General features: G+C 39.2%; 2 protein-coding genes across 2 annotated transcripts; one reads left to right on the top strand and one right to left on the bottom strand.

The window, feature by feature from the left end:
- Window positions 1-521: 521 nt before the first annotated feature.
- On the bottom strand, window positions 522-8,485 carry LOC101175331. The gene is made up of 9 exons (XM_004074179.4): window positions 8,184-8,485; window positions 6,660-6,756; window positions 5,457-5,570; window positions 5,233-5,289; window positions 3,556-3,693; window positions 3,007-3,054; window positions 2,750-2,863; window positions 1,946-2,047; window positions 522-1,386 (listed from the first exon to the last, which is right to left on the bottom strand). Exons 2-9 carry the CDS (start codon window positions 6,753-6,755, stop codon window positions 1,282-1,284), a joined length of 774 nt encoding a protein of 257 aa, XP_004074227.1. The 5' UTR covers window position 6,756; window positions 8,184-8,485; the 3' UTR covers window positions 522-1,281.
- Window positions 8,486-10,180: 1,695 nt separating this feature from the next.
- On the top strand, window positions 10,181-17,957 carry ilf2 (interleukin enhancer binding factor 2). Its single transcript, XM_023960079.1, has 15 exons — window positions 10,181-10,314; window positions 10,669-10,728; window positions 11,587-11,629; window positions 11,708-11,812; window positions 11,904-11,981; window positions 12,227-12,329; window positions 12,558-12,623; window positions 13,107-13,223; window positions 13,675-13,753; window positions 13,835-13,922; window positions 14,133-14,194; window positions 14,278-14,392; window positions 14,577-14,667; window positions 16,732-16,887; window positions 17,755-17,957. Exons 1-14 carry the CDS (start codon window positions 10,310-10,312, stop codon window positions 16,881-16,883), a joined length of 1,164 nt encoding a protein of 387 aa, XP_023815847.1. The 5' UTR covers window positions 10,181-10,309; the 3' UTR covers window positions 16,884-16,887; window positions 17,755-17,957.
- The last annotated feature ends 2 nt before the right edge of the window (window positions 17,958-17,959 follow it).

The following is a 17,959-nucleotide window of genomic DNA, read 5'->3' as shown; positions in this document are numbered from 1 at the left end:
AATCAACCTGTTAAAAAAGATATAACCTCATTTTATGGCATTTCTTTTGGCCTGATCTAAAATCGAAAGTTACTGCTTTCTAAATGTCCTGGTCTCCCTCTATCAAATCTGGTCAATACTTTTTAAATCACCACCTCCTCATGTAAAGTAATTTTTCAGGCAGCTGACTCTGTAAAGGTCTCCTGTGTGTAAATTGAAAAATGACCAGTTGTTTCTTATGCACTCAGGTTTGTTTTTTGTGCGCATGAGAAACCATTACTTTTTTTTTTTACTTCCATGTCCCTTTAGGAGCTCTGTACTTCTCAGAGCTGCAGATATGTTGCTGTCTTCCTCATTGCACAGTAAGACTTGCTTATTAATGCATGCAGGGTACAGTGTGTGTGTGTGTGTGTGTGTGTGTGCGTGTGTGTGTGTGTGTGTGTGTGTGTGTGTGTGGTACAGACATTTTTCCTTGTGTCAAGACAAACAACTGTTAGAAACTAAATGTTAACATATGTGGTGTTTTAAAAATGTTTAGAATATGATGACAACTTTTTTTTATTTAGCGCTCTTTAGCTCGACATGTAAAAAAGGAGAGTTTGTTTGTGTTTGTCTGGCTTTTATCAAATTTTACAGCACAAGTGAACAATCAAAAAAAGGGATCGTCAACAAATAAACATAAAGTCCAACATTTGGTCGAGTTTGGCTCGGTTAGGAGTGTTCATTTGTGTTCTAACATCAGAGGAACAGGCACTGGCATTATTGATTTGGAACGGTGCTGTCCAATCCCAGGCCATTGAACCTGCTTATGTGACAGATGGATAGCTTTAAACAAAAGGTTAACACTCAGTGATGGTTGTGTTAGTGAATCTCTAAGCTTCTGGATCCCCATAAGCTACAGTGTGTTGTTATAGTATTTTTTTGTCAGTTACATTTATTATTAAGTGATTTGCTGTGAAAATTATTCACTCCCTGAAGGGATCAGGCGAAAAAGAAAAATACCTGTCTGAAGCTGGATTTGCATAATACTTACTCCTATTACAGTCATTTTTATTGCCATAAACAGAGATATGACTGAAACAGTCAATATTCACATAAGTGTATACAACAAACTTCCCCACTTCTGCTTCTTTTTCTTTAAGGAGAGGTCTGTGAATCACCACAACAGTGAACAGACTCAATGTGTGAAAAATGCCTCAGAATGTTGCTTCCTATAGTTGCTTCCTTTCACAAACAAGAGTCCAATTTAAGCTATTAGAAAAATTCAGTGATTTTTTTTGTCCCCCCTGATTACATCCACTTTTACTCTCTGATGACAGTTTCTATCGGCTCCACTTGGGGTTCAGTTAGTGGCGTGGAGATGTCCTCTATTTGCTCTGGATCAACCTCAGTCACCACGACAGCCACCTGAGGACGGCCAGACAGCAAAAAACATGAACTCAGATCATTTACTTTGAAATATTTATGAAACAGTGTTAAGTAATTTAAATCGGCGACAATTTGTCTTTGGGGAGCAAAGCAGAATATACCAAAAATATATAAGCAGAATATACCAAAACATTTTGGTAAAATAAGAGCATAGATGACTCATTTGCTACATCTATCCTTGGATTTTAACATGGTTTTTAAAGGTTTTTTAGGGAATTTTGTTTTTGTGGCTGACCTGGCTTATTGTATGAATGGATTCTAAATGTACTGTTTCCTCACAACAGAGCCAAGCCATGAGAAAATGAGATGAAATTTTTCCTAATAAAATAAAGATTATTGTTTTTATTATCATAAATCCCGTCAAAAAGCATCTTAAACATCTTTTAGATGAGAAGCTCTCACCTGCTTTAACTCAATTTAGGTGTAGATTTTTGACATAAGGGTGCACCTTGAGCAGCCAAAACGTGTAAAGTAAAGTGGGTATAGAACTGTTTCTGTGTAGGTTGTTTCAGTGGAGACTCCCGTGAACATGTGGTACCTGGGATGGCTCAGCTTCTGCCACCATGGTCTGAACAACTGGCACGACTGGAGCTGCTGGGGGTCGAGTCTGTGGGTAGGTGGGTCTATGGCTTGAAGTCCGCTGGAAAAAATAACATGCATATTTGACTTTTTTTTTTCTTCAAAGGATGGCTAAATGTTATAATTGACTCTTCAGACTAAAAACATGCTTTAAATTAGTTATTAACCTTAGTAACATTCTGAAAAATGCGAGATTATAGTTCTTTATATTAGAACGTTTCATTCAAACCTGAATAAGAATGCTGACCTAACGTATTTCCTTAAATTGTTTCTCCATCCTTGAGTCACCTGACCATCGAGGTCATTTCACCATTATTTAACATGTAGGCTAACAAGACATTTGAGGTTTGGAGGTCTTTTGCAAACTATTACGGCTTGATGCATTAAGATCTCTAACAAAGATCTCAAAATTATGTGCACTCACTAATGTACATGTACACTTTGGGTTTGTCGGTGATCAATCAAGAGTGCTTACACAATAGACAACTGGCAAATCAGTGTTTAGTGTGTATTATCGTCTGCACACACTAAATTTACGAAGGGCAATGAGTAATTGACCGCAAACTGAGTATGAGTTTCTATTACCAAAGACTGAGAAGGCAACTCCTAATTGTATCTTGAAGACAGGAGGTACATTTAATGTGAAATGCATTGTCTGACGTGTTCAAGCAAATTAATTAAGTACAACAGACAATTACCGGTAAGCTCAAATGTCCAAATGCTAGTAAAAAATACTGTTGTAAATTTTGACTGACTGATTTACCTGTTTGCCACCTGCAGCTAAGACACTGAGTTCAAACAGCATAGTGGTAATGCAGATCAGCAGTTCCAGCACCAGAAAGATCACCAACGTTCCCAGTATGCCGTCAATCAGAAGCTGTGCAGGGAGAAGGAATGTGAGGAAGGAATTTTCAAAAACAAAGAACTAATAGTCTCTGTTGTAAAAGTAAAACTTTTCATGCACAAAACCAAACAGCCATTCGGCCAAAGTATTAGTTGTAACAGTAGTCAGTCACTTACTTTACATTTTTGCTCGATCAGCCCGGTGCATTTTCTGAAACAATGTTGCTGCAGTGGACAGTAAAGAGAGAAACAGCAAGTCTGCTTTCTCAAAACATGCAGGGTCAACTATCAATTTCTGTCACACCATACATTAGAGATCTATAGATCAGTAGAAATACTCCTAAACAAAGTAAATACAATTAATCCAATTTTCCTTAAGCCTTCTAACAATCTTTGAGGAATGTGTGCAATTTAAAAATGATGCCTTCATGTACCACCTTTACTGTTGTAATAGTGGAATGTTATCACCCTGGGGTTAGTACAGGTATACAGAATATTCTTATCTGCAAACATTGTTTCAGTCTTGCACCAGGGAAGACTCGTGCTCTTCTAAAACAGCAACAAATGCGGGGATTTGAATTTAAATGCTATTTAACAACAGAACCAAAGAGAACCTCCTCTTTTGCAGGATAGCATTTTTAGTGTTTGTTTTTTCTTTATCCAATCTCTGAACTAATGGAATAAAATGGGCATGTTTTTTGAGTGTGTTGGGGTTAAAGACTGTACCACAGCGTGCAGCTCCAGTCTGCGGCAGTGTTCACAGTGGTACGAGTCCTGTCGGTACGGCAGGTGGGTGGACATGAGACCCAGAGCAGCAGTGGCCAATGCAGCACTGATTAGATGGAGCACCAGAACACATTTCACCTGTAAAAAGATACCCCACGTTATTACTTATATGCTAATTACACCAATCCTGCATGAATTTTTTTTTAAACTAAATACTAAAAATTAGGTCAGACTCTGAGTAGTCTTTTGTTTGTAGTTATGTTTAAGAAAAGCTGTAGGGGTGAACTGCCATGTTCTTTCATATCTGTTTTCTCCCGCTAATGTTAGTCTAGGCAGGTTAGTGTTTTGTCATTGATTACCCTTTTCTTTCATTCACAGGTAAGATTACAGACTTCGTGTAGGTGGGGTTTGGATTTTGTTTTGGCCTTGGTTCACTCTGAAGCCTTTTTGCTTCACCTTTTTTAGTTATTGTTGTTTGGTATTTGTTCATTTGTAAATAATTGTTGTGTCATGAAAACAGCAAAACCTTAAGCCTTTAGAGAACTACCAGATATGCTTTTATTTAGTAAATAATTTGTAAGAAATTATGATGTAACACCACAAAATAATGACCTAAATCTTCACAAGATGTATATGATTATACTGAAATGTACTTATTTCTAATTGGCTCAGAGCAAAAGGCACTGGGATGGTTTGGACATGTTGAAAGAATGGAAAGGGAGCGATTGAGGAAAAAAAGTATATGAATCTGATGTGAGTGGAGTGAAAATGAGAGGAAGACCGCGAATGGGATGGCCAGAGGGTGTAAAAAGAGCGCTAAATGCAAGAGGGATGACTGTGGTGCAGGGGAGAGAGGCTGCTCAGGACAGGGATGGGTGGAGAGAGTTTGTGTATGAATGAATGGATGGGTGTGGTAGAGGTCTGGTCTTGGGATGAAGCGGCAAGGGGAAACCAGCCTTGTCTGAGGTCCTGCTGTGGAGGTGCCCACACTGGGCTGTGCAGCTAACCCTGGTGCAGCGTGGTGTGGCTTAGACCAGGCCTTAGACCAGTTACACACACACACACACGCGCACACACAAGCTCACACTGAAGGAGGAGAGTTTGGAGAAGAGAAGGAGGGAATTACGAACGTGTGCCCTGTCTAGGCTACCCCACTTTGGTGGGACACAGCCTGGGTATATAGATAGATAGGTAGACTTATTTCTAATGATGTTTGCTCACTTCTAAAAGTCAATTTTAAGGAATCAAAAAAGTCATGTTTTACGTTTGTCAGAGCTCTGAAATCATTTGAATGAATCAAATAAGTCTTGTGGTTTATTTTAATCTGTCTCTTTGTTTTTTTATCAGAGTTTAGGCTTTTCTCCCCCCATTTTGTATGGAAATTTAATAAAGCCACAAGTCTTGAATCAAATGCTGAAGAACAGAACAGTGGAAGAGGGTAAATAAGAGGAATTCCTTGAATTAACTGCAGTTTGTGCAAAATTCAGAAGTGTTCAAAACGTTGGATAACATAACTTGCAATATTTCCATCATTGCTCTGGGATTTTGGTAAACAAAATTACAAATTAGAATATTTCCAGAGTCAGCATTTCAGCAGTTTAAAAGGAAACAATGCAATTAAGGTTTAATGTTTTGAAAGGGCAATGACACTGCTTACAACGTAGGGGACAAACTCACCCAAAACAGAGACGGATTCCTGCTGCTGTGGATCAACACCGACCCAGACGAGGTCACCTAGTGCAAAAACAGGCTGTTGCATTAGGGAGCTAAAAAGCGCCAAATGTCAGACATGTTTTTCAGATGACATTCAAGTTTTAGAACATCAGAAGATGCAGACATTAGATTGCAGACAAACGTTCAGAGTAAAACTGGACATGTTTCTTCAGCAGCGTTGGACTGACCTGAATGACGACGACCAAAACGAGGGCCACGTCTCTCTTGTAGTGGACCTCGTGAATGTGGAGCACAGAGATACTCAGGCAAAGGATTAAGGCCCCAATAACAATTTGGATGGCCTGGAGTATGTGAATGTTTAGAGGGAAGGGGGGGAGTGGGAGGTGCAGAAGAAAATGGATAAAAACAACAATTCAGGTACAGTTTAGATGCATCTTAACTTAGATTTGATTATGTTTAATTTAAAAAAAATCCTTAAAATCCAACATAAATTTGTATTTTGAGTTCGATTTTTTACACATAGAAAAGCAAAGGAGCCACGGCAAACATTTCAGTCTTATTACAAGTTACCCAGCAAAGTCAGAATGAAGCGGTTTTTGCTTTTAAATAGATCGAATGATGATGGACAGACAGTGGAGAGTCTTCTCCTTCTGGTGGTCAGCAAATACACTTTTCAAACTGAAGCTGGGAGAGGATGTTGAAAGGAGGAACGCAGACGATGCCCTGGCTACTCAGGGAGATGTTGTGAGTGGTAGATGAAAGTCTAGGCATAACACTTAATGGAGTGATAATCCAAGAGGAAATTGGGGGGAGGAGGCAGTGAAGGAATGAACAATGATCCATCCATCCATCTTCTTCTGCTCATCCAGGACCGAGTCTTGGAGGCAGAAGTCCAAGCAAAAATGCCCAGACTTCCCTCTTGCCAGCCACTTCCACCAACTCGTCTGGGGGGAGAGACCTTGAGGCGTTCACCAGTCCAGCTGAGAGACCTAGTCTCTCCAGCGTGCCCTGGGGCTTCCTTATCAGACTTTACATCAGTTGAAACCACTTGGAGTTGGACAATGATCAGCTTGTAGATAACAGACACTGGTGGATTATATATATATATAAGGTAAAAAAGGGGAAAATCCATCTACCTAAGTAAGACCCCGCAGGGAAGTAGCTGATAAAACAATTCTAGAAGTCTAAATGTCATGAATCTGCATTAGGAAACAAAATCCCTCTCAAATGTTTTGTCCATTTGTCTATTAGAACAACAACAGTTTGTGCTGTTTGTGTGATAAAAACTCTAAATACCAAAATGATAAAAAGTGTTTTGCAACCAGATATTCAAAGATTCACTCTCAAAGTTCAGAAGAGCGTTTGCTCCTGGATTTCTTTGCTAAAACACTCTGATGTTTCTGTGTGTGGTGCTTCTTTTACACGCCCACCCCCAGAGTCTTGGGCTCCATTTTGAGGTGGAACTGCAGCTGGCCCTCAGAGAGGGTGTCTGTGTCCCGTATCAGATCCTTGTCAGTTTGAGCCATCCTAAAGTTGAGAGAAAAACAAGTAGATGTCATGTTCTGCCAGAGTGAATGAAACCAAACTCTGCCTTAGTCCATCTTAGCTTCATTAAAAAAAATTACATTTTATTTTGAAAGGGGAATTTTGAGTATTCTGTACAATATATCTCTGTGTAATATCAAAATTTGAATATCTGAATAATGAAAAATTTCAAAAACATAAAAAAGAAACACATTTTGTGGGTCTGTGTGCATGTCGAACATAACTATAACGATGTACTACTACTAAACTTTACAGACCTGTTGTGATTATATTGAAAAACTCTTTTTAAATGTTCGTTTTTGAGATTGCTGATTGAACAAACAACACTTTTCACATCAGGGAGGATGTTCAGAGTTCTGACAGTTACAGTATTGATTACAAATGATTGTTCTTTTTTATTATTAACTTTATCTCTTGAAGAAGGATCTCTTGAATTTGTTTGATAGTGCTTTTGACCTTTGAGGAAGGTAGAAAAGCTCTATGCAAGTATTTACCATTTAATTGAATTATAATAGTCGGACTAAAAGCAGATTTAAAGAGTAATATTTTAGAAAAAATTGGAACAATTTTTGTTTTCTCCATTAACTTCTTTTTTCCCATGCATGTAAATGTTGCCATCACTTCTATGTCCCCTGTCTTCTAACAGAGGTTGCAGTTTTTGTTTGTCTTCTTCCTGTTCTGTTGTTGTCGTTGTTATTATTATTTGATGTGAATTTCAGTTTGGATCAGTTTGTTCAATACATCTATAAATTAATGAGTTTTTAATAATTAATAGTGGGAAATTTTACCTGTCGTGCAGGTTGGAGGTGTTATTCTGTTCATTTATAATGTTTGTACTATGTTAATCCTGAAAAATTCTGGTCCTTTACTTTACTAGTCACTTTACTTTTGCTTGAATGTCACTTTTGCTGTTCTGGATGTCTTTTTTTGCTGCAGCAGACAAAAAGAATTTCCCCATCGTGGGATTAAAAAAGTCTATCTAATCTAATCTAATGTAATATAATCTAATCTAATCTAAATTAAGTGCTGTTTCAAACACTGAAGCCTAAATCTCAATGCTGTTGATTTTCCAGTAGATAAAATTGTATTTCTTTTTATTTAAAGCCTGGTTTTTAGCGGACAGGGAATTGTTTTTGCAGCCATTTGATCCCAAAGTTAACTGGAGGTCTTTCTTTTACAGACTGTTTCCAAACCGCTTTGCAAAGAAGACATCAGACTAACGAAAATGGAACCACTGCATTAAAATAACCTTCAGAACCAACAATGCATGTCTGAGCGCTGCAGTGCTGTGAATGGATTCTGCAGATCTGCACGCAGAGGGCATCTGCAGCATCCAACCTGCAGTCAACATCACCATGTCCGGCCTAACTATGTTCTAACAGTGCCAGCTTCGTCCCGTCCCAACTCACCTTTCGCCGGTCCAGTCTCGCCGCAGTACTCGGTCCGGTTCCGTCCGTCTTCCTCGCAGCTGTGCGTCCAGCGGAGGTGCGCTGATGGCGATTGCTCTGCAGAATGCAGCAGGGTGTGTTCTGGAGCGGGACCTCACTGCAGCACTCACTGCGACTTTTCCCAGACTTGCTGCGTCACGCACTTCACATGCACGGCTCCATAGGACAGTGGCGGTTACGCAAGAGATCCAGGTGTTGGTTAGTTGCAGGACGAAATGAGTCCAGAGAAACTGCACAGAACCGTCAACCAGGAATGAAGCAATTAAGAGACTTTTTAATATAAAAAGCCCTGTTGAGAAAGGATAGTTTTTACTCCCTGATCATTAAAGTGGATACAATTTTAATGTATGTCTTTTCTAATGGGGGGGGGGGGATGCAGTCTCTATTTGCTGTTACATGAAAACCATTAAGGTCTGAATAAAGAAATTCAACATCAAAATCGACTTTTGATCATTCTAAAGAGGATAAAGATTGAATAAAACCTTTTCAAAAAGAGGAGATTGGACCCACATCAGAGTCATGCTCAAAAAAGTTGAGTTTTATTTTTATTTTGTTTAAGGTTTGTTTGTTAAACGTACAAAAAGAAACCACATTTACGTAGAAGAAATAATTATTTCCCTGTTTTCTTTCCAGAACTAGTAACATTACTTAAACCTCACAAGAAATGCATTCAATAGTCTTTTCATGTTTCTTATTGCTAACAAAACTCCAGAGGAGGACACAAGTGCAGACCTGTTCATTTTATTTCATTTTAAGTAGGGGTGTAACAATTAAACGACTCGATGAATTAATTTTTATTCGTACGATCCAACCAGATTGATCTATCTGAGGCAAGTTGTTTATCGAATCAAATCAATCTATACTATAAAGTCATTTAAAAATGAAAGAAATTGATTATTAATATTTGAAAATCACATTTTGATTGGTTAGTTTGTGTTACTATATTGTAAAAATGACCAAGTGCAATCACAGCGGACAACACACATGATGTCAGCAAAAAATGATCCAGCATTGTTTCTACACCCCTCTTCAAGAATATTGGTGATACAAATATTGTGTGGACCTGTCTGTGTGCGAAAGTCTTGTGGGATAAATCTTCCATCATGAATGTAGGAATATACTTCCAATCTGTAAATAGATGTGCAGAGAATTTGTTGATGTGTGAACTAAGTCATGCAATTTACTTATGACACTCGTATGTTTTGACCTTGTATTATCTAACCCCTCATCCCCTGTCTCCAACATCCCACTCTATTTCTTTCTTTCTTTCTTGTTTTCTTCCGTCTGATTCAACATAGATCGCATACAAAAATAATTATCATAAATAATGCTTATAGCCTCAAATACAAAAAAGGGGTTTTATACAAATCTACACTCTGTTTGTTGTTTGTCTGAAGATCCATAAACCCCTATTGTAACAGTAAAATCTGTCCAACAAGAGATCTTCAGTTCTGATCTGCTAGCTCAGCTGTTGGTCAAGTTAAAATAAAAAAAGATCAGTCCGTCAATATGATCCAATGTGTGGAAACAAAACACAGACATGTGACCAAACAGTGTGCTAGAATGTTCTAATAATGTTCTGTTTGTATTATTTTGATGTGATTTTGATGAAAACTTCCCCTGCACTGTTCAGTATTTATGTCTTAAGCCACACTGGTTGAAGGTTTGCCCAAAGATGTCCTGGATCAACTTTAGGTTAGTCAGTTAATCAGATCAAATTGGATCATTCAAAATGAACCAATATCGAAAGTGAATCGGATCAGCAACCACAAAATATGTGAATCGTTGTTATAGTGAAATGTCACATCGCTTATTTTAGGGCAAATTAAAAAATATTGTACTGTTGTAAATGTTGCATTTTTATATTATATTCTGAAAATGTTCAATAAAAAAGCTATATAAATAAAAGAGGTTGCACTTTTAACTCCTGGTCTGTAGGGGCAGCAGTGTGCTGTGAGCCTTTCCTCACCGGAAGTTTCACTAGCGCTGCCCCAGTCTATGTCCGGTTCTGCGCCTTCATTGCAGCAGCTGCAAATCTTAATTCTTCTCGTTTGTTTTATATTTTCGGAATCAAAACGTCTTACACGATGAGGTAAGCATATATTTATTCATTTTATTGGCGTCGGTGGTTGAACACGCTGCTCTTGTTGTTGTATTTTGATTTGTGTCCAGCCTGTAGCCGCGTTAGCATAATAACCTGTAAGTTAAGCAGCGTTTCCCTCATGTGTTTCAACTCTTTTTTTTTTTAGTTTAGGAGCCAATTCTGTGAATAAATTCACGCGTTTTCGTACACAGTTTTGTTTTTAGGCTATTTATATACTTATTTGTGTGAATTAATGTCAATAATCATTCTTCGTGCAGACCACTAGCTCCCATCAGATTATGTGTGTATGTCACTATGTGGCCTAATCATTTTTGTTTTATCATCTGTTCCCTTTCTGTGCAGAGGAGACCGCGGAAGAGGCCGGGGAGGGCGCTTCGGAGCCCGCGGAGGCCTGGTCCAGGGGTTAGTGTCTGTTTCCCAAACATTTTCAGAAAACAAAGTCTGATCGGTTCGTGTTGGCAAGCTTTTCTGCCCCCTACATTTTCCTTTCAACAACCCTCTGAGCCAGCTTGCTGATTACTTATATGTCTCTAGTCTGTCAGAAACTGGACACCTAATTCTTGAGGATCAGAATCAAGATGAACGGGGCTAGCTGGAGTAGAGGACCATGATGCTAGGATTGTTGTAACCTAAGAACACTCAGGATAAAAAAAAATCTAATATTCTAAATAGATTGATGACTAAAGATGCCCCCCCCCCCCCGACCTGTAACTTTGAAAAACCAACAGCAGTGTTGCCCATGTTACGAAAGTATTGCCTAAAGTATTAAATCACTTATTCAAATAATTAAATTGTGGCATTCCAGTCATTTCCATGGCCACAGACGCATAAAATGAGTTCTTCTGCAAACATCTTAAGGGATGTTGCCATCCCAGGAGATCAGTGAATTCCAGTTGTCAGAAGCTGTTCTCACCCCTTCCAGTTCAAGTGAAAGGAAGTCTGAATGCTGTAGGACACCAAGAGATTTAAAAATTTAGAAATGTTGCTTCCTGGTAGCACCATGACTGTGCACCACTGCTAGAAGCAGGCCCATAAAGACATGGATGAAGATGATGTGGAGTACAAATGGATTATAACTTATGATCATGCGTGTAAAGTCAAATGAGTGGCTACTTTTGCCATATAGCATGTGTCTGATGTAACAGTGAGAAGGTTTGAGCTTAAAGTGAGTAGTTAAAATCTCCACTTTATGCACTTTAAATCTTGGGATATAAATGTTTACATATGAACGTATGCTTAATTTAATCATTTTTTATGCAGGTACCGCCCGTTTGTCCCACACATCCCGTTTGACTTCTACGTGGTGAGAACAAGTGAACATAGCTGGAATATCGATGCAGAATAAGTGTGAGTCTTGACTTTCACTCCTTTCTTCCACCAGTGCGAGATGGCCTTCCCCAGAGTGAAGCCTGCTTCTGATGAGACGACCTTCAGCGAGTGTCTCCTGAAGAGAAACCAGGACCTGAGCCCCACGCCAGCAGAGCAGGTCTGACTCGGACTCGCCCAGGAACTTTCATCATCATCATCATATGTGCTTCTAACACATTTTGTTCCCTTTTTTTTTTTTTTTATAATAGTCCTCTATCTTGTCGTTGGTCACAAAGATCAACAACGTCATTGACAACCTTATTGTTGCTCCTGGAAACTTTGAAGTGGTGAGTTGCTCCACTAAAGAACCTTTGGTCCCATTTGAAGAACCTTTGGTCCACAGACTAAAGCAGCTTCAATGAACATGTAGATACATTTTTAACAATGAGGTGAAATATGAGGGATACTGCCGGTACATTTTTATTTTAGGCAAAACCAGACTGATTGAAGTATCTTTAATTCAATCACAGCCTTCTGTCACAATCCATGACCCACAACAATGAATAATTGTTTTTTTTGTGCCTCTTGACAGCAAATTGAAGAAGTCCGTCAGGTGGGTTCCTATAAGAAGGGAACCATGACTACTGGGCACAATGTTGCAGACCTTGTAGTCATCCTGAAGATCCTCCCAACATGTAGGTCATGAGTTTCTCATCCGGATGTTGTCAGATTCTTTTGTCTGATCGACTGTATGAGAATGGTTCATATATGTTGTTGATGCATCAAACATCCCAGTGCATCAGCACCGAATCTGAATTTCTCCTTAAATATTTTTTTTCAAACTTGAATGATGTTTTTTAGTCACATTTAATGGTTGTGAAAAATTGTGTCTTTATGTCCAAATATAATTTTGTTCTTTTTAGTGGAGGCTGTTGCTGCTCTTGGCAACAAGGTTGTGGAAACTCTCCGCACCCAGGACCCTACTGAAGGTAAATCACAGAGATCTCCTTCAATGAGTTAAAGCATCAACGTGATTTACAAGTTTACCCTAAAAATTGCTTCTGAAAATTTATTAAAGCTATTGTAAGATTTGCAGGAACTTTTTTTAAAGCATAAAAAATAATTTAAGTCCTACATCAATCATCTTTTGATCTATTGTAAAATCGTTCCCAGTGGTCTTTTAATTATGGTTATAGAATTTTTAGCCAAAATTCTAAAAACCTGCTGTTTTCTAGGACATTTTCTGCAGAGCGGCAATAGTTCATCTGAAACTCGCCTCTAACTTGTGGGTGGGGCGCGGAAGTAAACCTCCGCTTATTTCCTATCGTCACTTTTGTCCACACGCTATCCTGCTAGCTTACAGATGCTCAATACCCCAACCCTGTGCTGATTTGTGTTGTTCTTTTCTGTTAACTGTGTTTAACTGTGGGTGACTAAAACTGTTGTTTTTCTGCGTGTGCTCCTCCTATCAGTTCTGTCCATGCTGACCAATGAAACCGGATTTGAAATAAGCTCGGCTGATGCTACAGTTAAGATTCTCATCACCACCGTTCCACCCAACCTGCGCAAACTGGATCCAGAGTTACATCGTAAGAGAGCGCACACCCGCACAGCACTTTTATAGGAATGAGGCAGGCTTGTGAAATAATTGATCAATGTTGTTTGAAGAATGTGGTCTGAGCAATCATCTACTTCTTGTTGACTTTAAAGTTTGACAAATGATTCTTTGTTGATGAAAATCTATTGTTTTAATTCTTTAAATTTTTGATTTCTTCGGCTCTTATAGTGAACCAATTATTTAGCAGATTGGTGTTTCTGTCTGAGTGAAAAGTTCATAACTTATAGTGTTGATATTTTACAATAAATCGGTGTAGACTTACAGTTTGGACCTCTCCCAACATCTGTCAAATAAACATCTGTGGGTTCAGAAACTTGAGTGGAGCTGTCAATGTATCCATAATTCTGGTGGAGGTTTGATGTTCTGGAGGCTCTACACATTCACTTTACCACCACAAAAATGCTCGTTTTTTTTCTTTCTAGTGGACATCCGAGTGCTGCAGAGTGCTCTGGCTGCCATCCGCCACGCCCGCTGGTTTGAGGAGAACGCTTCTCAGTCGACGTGAGCGCCCCGCTCGTCTCTCTTTGTGTTTCTTGACGTGTGATGAGTATCTGTGAACTGTTGCACGTTGATGATCTTCAGGGTCAAAGTTCTGATTCGCCTCCTGAAAGATCTCCGACTGCGCTTCCCTGGATTTGAACCCCTCACCCCCTGGATTATTGACCTGCTGGTAAATCACACTGAAAAATACACAAGCACAAGAATCACGTGTTAAGAGGATGCAGGAACTGACATTTAGTTTTTCCATAACGCATTTTTTTTTTCAATTAAGCATAAACAATATTGCACATTTGTTGTGTGTGTGTACAAACATTTTGAAACCATTTCTTTAGTGAAACTGTAGTAAGCCCTGCTAATCTCAGTCTATGGTTCGTTGAAGGGCCACTCCGCAGTGATGAACAATCCTTCCAGGCAGCCTTTGTCCCTGAACGTGGCCTACAGGTTGGTGTTATCTCTTGACGGCTGTGATTTCTTTAAAATGAGCGACGACACAAGTCACCCTTTCCTTTTCTGCCTCCCTAAAGGCGCTGCCTGCAGATGCTGGCTGCCGGGCTTTTCCTGCCTGGCTCTGTGGGCATCACAGATCCTTGTGAAAGTGGGAACTTTAGAGTTCACACAGTGATGACTTTGGAGCAGCAGGTAAACCCGGTTGGCTTTACTGCTTCATTGTGAGCATGAAGAGGTGTCTTTGTTGTAGTTTTGTTCTGTTTTGCTATAGTTAATGTGGAAAAATGTGGAAAATACGCAGTCAAGATAAAAGGAAAGCCAACAAAATGTCTGTCGCGTGGATTGATCCAATATTTCTCTTTTTTTGTGTTTGCAGGACATGGTTTGTTTCACAGCTCAGACACTGGTCAGGGTGCTCTCCCATGGAGGATACAGGAAGATTCTTGGCCTTGACGGAGACGCCAGCTGTAAGATTTTTTTTTATCTTTGAGGGATTAATGAAAAAAGTCTTGTACTTTAATTCAAGGTGTCCCTAAATTAGTTACTTTCAAACATGACTCTGTCGCCAGTTCCAATGGATTTGGCACAGGGGCCACAAATGACGAGCTAAAGCTCCAGCTAAGCCTGATTGAATGTTCCTCCCCACTAGCTGCAGCATCTGACACCTTGGCTTCAAAACAAAGGACCATTAGCCTATCAGGGAACACCACCACAGTAACCCCACCTCCTCTTCTATCATCCTCATGTTATTTACAAAAGTCCAGGGCAGCAGATTGCTAAAAAATTGACCGTTGCAGCATTTTATGGAAGCGTTTTTTGTCTCATAATTAGAAATAAGTCAATACCCGAAATGCTTTTTCATTTTCACAATGAAGCTGCCTTTGTTGACTCGAAAGAAAAAATAAATCCGCCTATAGGCTTTTACTTTTTCTTTTTCAACACTGCTCATTCTGTAAGGAAGCAAACAAGGAAGTAAATAAATCATTAAAGTAAAAGTATTTTCAGTTTACTGGAATAAGTTCTGAAAAACAGATTTTGTTTTGAATAAAGCCAAGAATTTGAATAGAAAAGCATAATGAATATGACATTGCAAAGATGCCATGATCAATTATGTGGCATCATATGACTGTCTGCTAGCATGGCGGAGAATCATCACACGTCCACAAAAGAGCCCTAATTTTGTTGCACTCTCTAGGGCAGTGTTTTTCAACCAGTGTGCCGCGGCACACTAGTGTGCTGTTGGAGATGGTCAGGTGTGCCGTGGGAAACTGCCCTCATTAACTGATCCAAAATCATTTACCATCTCCAGGATATCAGCTCTGTGTTCATCCAAAAAGGTCCTGATAAAACACTGAGTAGTTAGGAATATGAAAGATCGTAAAATTACTTTTTCTTTGTGTTTATTTAATTCTATTAAAGACATTTTGATAAGAATGACGGTACCGCGATTTACCTGCTATAACAGTTTACGGAAAAGTCCCGCCCCTTTAACTGTCTCCGCCAATCATTCTTGAAGGCTTAATCACATGTCATCCGTCTGACCAATCAGAAGTGGTTAAAGTCTTCACTTCCTTGTCCCGATGTAGCTCATAAAGTCGCTCAGTTCTAACAAAAATACCAGCTAAAGCTCATCTTTAGCGGTGTAGCTTTCCACAGAATCCGGTGTCAGACCGTGGAAAAAGTGAACAAAACCATGAAGCTCAGAGACATCTCCCATGATGCATTGGGTTGACAATTGTGACAATTGACAATGTCTCAGTGTACAATGAATCTTCCTTTGACGGCTTGAAACCACAACGAACACACATAAAACAGTTTTTAAATCTTTTACTTAACTTTTATTACATCTTTTACAAAAAACAGCTGCAGGTTCCAGCTTTTTCTGCCACAATTATCACAAAAATACATGCAATATTGCAGAGGGGCTGTAGATCAATACAGACTATGAGTTTCTCCTTTTTTTTTAATGTTTGGATGCTGGTGTGCAGCGGAATTTTTGTCAAGGTCAAAGTTTGCCGTAGCTCAAAAAACTTAGAAAAACACTGATCTAGGTATTCTTCCACTGTTGGCCTATCAGTGAACTCCAGCAGTGTAACTCCGCCCCCTTGTCAATTATCAACATGAACCAATTAGTCCAGGTAGAGAAGTGCCATACAAATGTACTTTGTATTGCAAAAATCTTTGATCTGTCAAATTCAAATAGGTGGCAGCAATGACCTTTGAGTGACCTAGGAATGAACTTCACTGCTACAGTAAAACTCATAATTGTTGTTGCCTGTAGGGGAGCACCATACGTGTGGCTTGTCATATAAAAGTACACAAAGTTAGAAACTTTCAACCAGGCCTTATAAGAAACCCCACCCACATGTCTAATATGTGTACAAACAAATTGCTGATCAGCTTGAAATCAGTTATGGCAAAAAAATGTATATAGCATGAAGCAAAAATTGGCACAAAACTCTACGGCCCACGTCAAGTGAACACATCCTTTACTGGCTCCACCCACATCATCTGTGTTTGTGGCTTTGCAGACCTGGCAACAGAGATGTCCACATGGGACGGTGTGATTGTGACCCCATCTGAGAAGGCCTACGAGAAACCTCCAGAGAGGAAAGAAGAGGAAGATGATGCTCTGGAGGAGGGGGGAGAGGGGGAGGACGAGAGCATGGAGGCTCAGGAGTGAAGAGGTGAGACCATTGCTACAAATAGTAGAGGCACACAAATCTATAGTTTCAGATTTGAAGTTTATTTTTACTTTTAAAACACTTGATTTTTTTAAAGAAAAAAGTTAAAAAAAGGTTTGTCAGCAAAGCAACAGACCCACGGAAAGGTGAAGATTACTCACTGTTTACTTGTTTATGAAAATCAAATCCTGACCAAAAAGTTTCAACTAAAGGTTGTGATTTCAGCTTAGAGCTCAGCAAAGGTTAGATACCCAGCAGTTTGATTACCCCCACATGCACACCACCCTCTTCAAAGTGTGTTGCATCATAGCAATGCCACAGGACATTTTCTTTTTAATATATTTGTAATGTAAATGTGAACACCTTTGTCTCAAATTGCACAAACAGAAAACTAGGGAACTAGTTGGAAAAAGAAATGTTGGCAGACACTCCTAATTTACTTTCAGCACTTAAAAGTACTTAATCCAGTTCAATCATTTAGTTACGTAATCATCTAAAGCAGCTTACACAAAAGTACATACCAAGAAAAAATGGTCAGAATCGACCCTAAGTTTTAAGTTCTGGGAAGAAAAATATTTTTGCTCTGAAAGTCAAATTGGAGTTATATTTGAAGTGTTTAAGATGCTGTTTTCAGTCAGCTTTAGCTTTTTTTTTGTCTTAATTTGGAAGGCAGACCAAGTGAAGATGAAATCCATTTTCCCTACACAAGATGGTTTTCATGCATCATCTGACAAAATTCACAGCCAGGGGTTGTTTTTTAAAGCAGTAGTTAATGTTGGTTCAAAACAAACACCACTAGCTCGAGGTTAAAACGACATGGAACTTCTACATTTGTAACAAAGGTTAATGTGGCCTCCACTCATTCTACAGGGAGTTTGGATGATGTTTCCATGGTAACCCAGCGTTTGGACCAGAAGCCGTGTTTCCTGGAAGCTTACTCGGAGAGAGCAGCTGGAATCGACAGTTTTGTGTTTCTACTACAGTGGTTTTTATTTCCTTTCCCTTTTGTATTTAGATTGATGTATTTGTTTGTAACATGTTGAATGAAAGTAAAAAATGTCAACAACACTCTGGC

The sequence above is a fragment of the Oryzias latipes genome, chromosome 11 (genome assembly GCF_002234675.1).
Source record: "Oryzias latipes chromosome 11, ASM223467v1".
Classification (NCBI taxonomy): Eukaryota; Metazoa; Chordata; class Actinopteri; order Beloniformes; family Adrianichthyidae; genus Oryzias; species Oryzias latipes.
Note: the sequence above shows the minus strand (reverse complement) of the source record. Positions and strands in the feature narration are given on the sequence as shown.

Coding starts and splice junctions, on each gene's coding strand:
- ilf2 (XM_023960079.1), top strand. Junction 13,754..13,834: donor GAGAACGCTTCTCAGTCGAC/GTGAGCGCCCCG, acceptor GATGATCTTCAG/GGTCAAAGTTCTGATTCGCC. Junction 13,923..14,132: donor CCTGGATTATTGACCTGCTG/GTAAATCACACT, acceptor GGTTCGTTGAAG/GGCCACTCCGCAGTGATGAA.
- LOC101175331 (XM_004074179.4), bottom strand. CDS start 6,755: ATGGCTCAAACTGACAAGGATCTGATACGGGACACAGACACCCTCTCT. Junction 5,290..5,456: donor TTTTGGTCGTCGTCATTCAG/GTCAGTCCAACG, acceptor TTTTTGCACTAG/GTGACCTCGTCTGGGTCGGT. Junction 3,055..3,555: donor GACTGGAGCTGCACGCTGTG/GTACAGTCTTTA, acceptor TGTCCACTGCAG/CAACATTGTTTCAGAAAATG.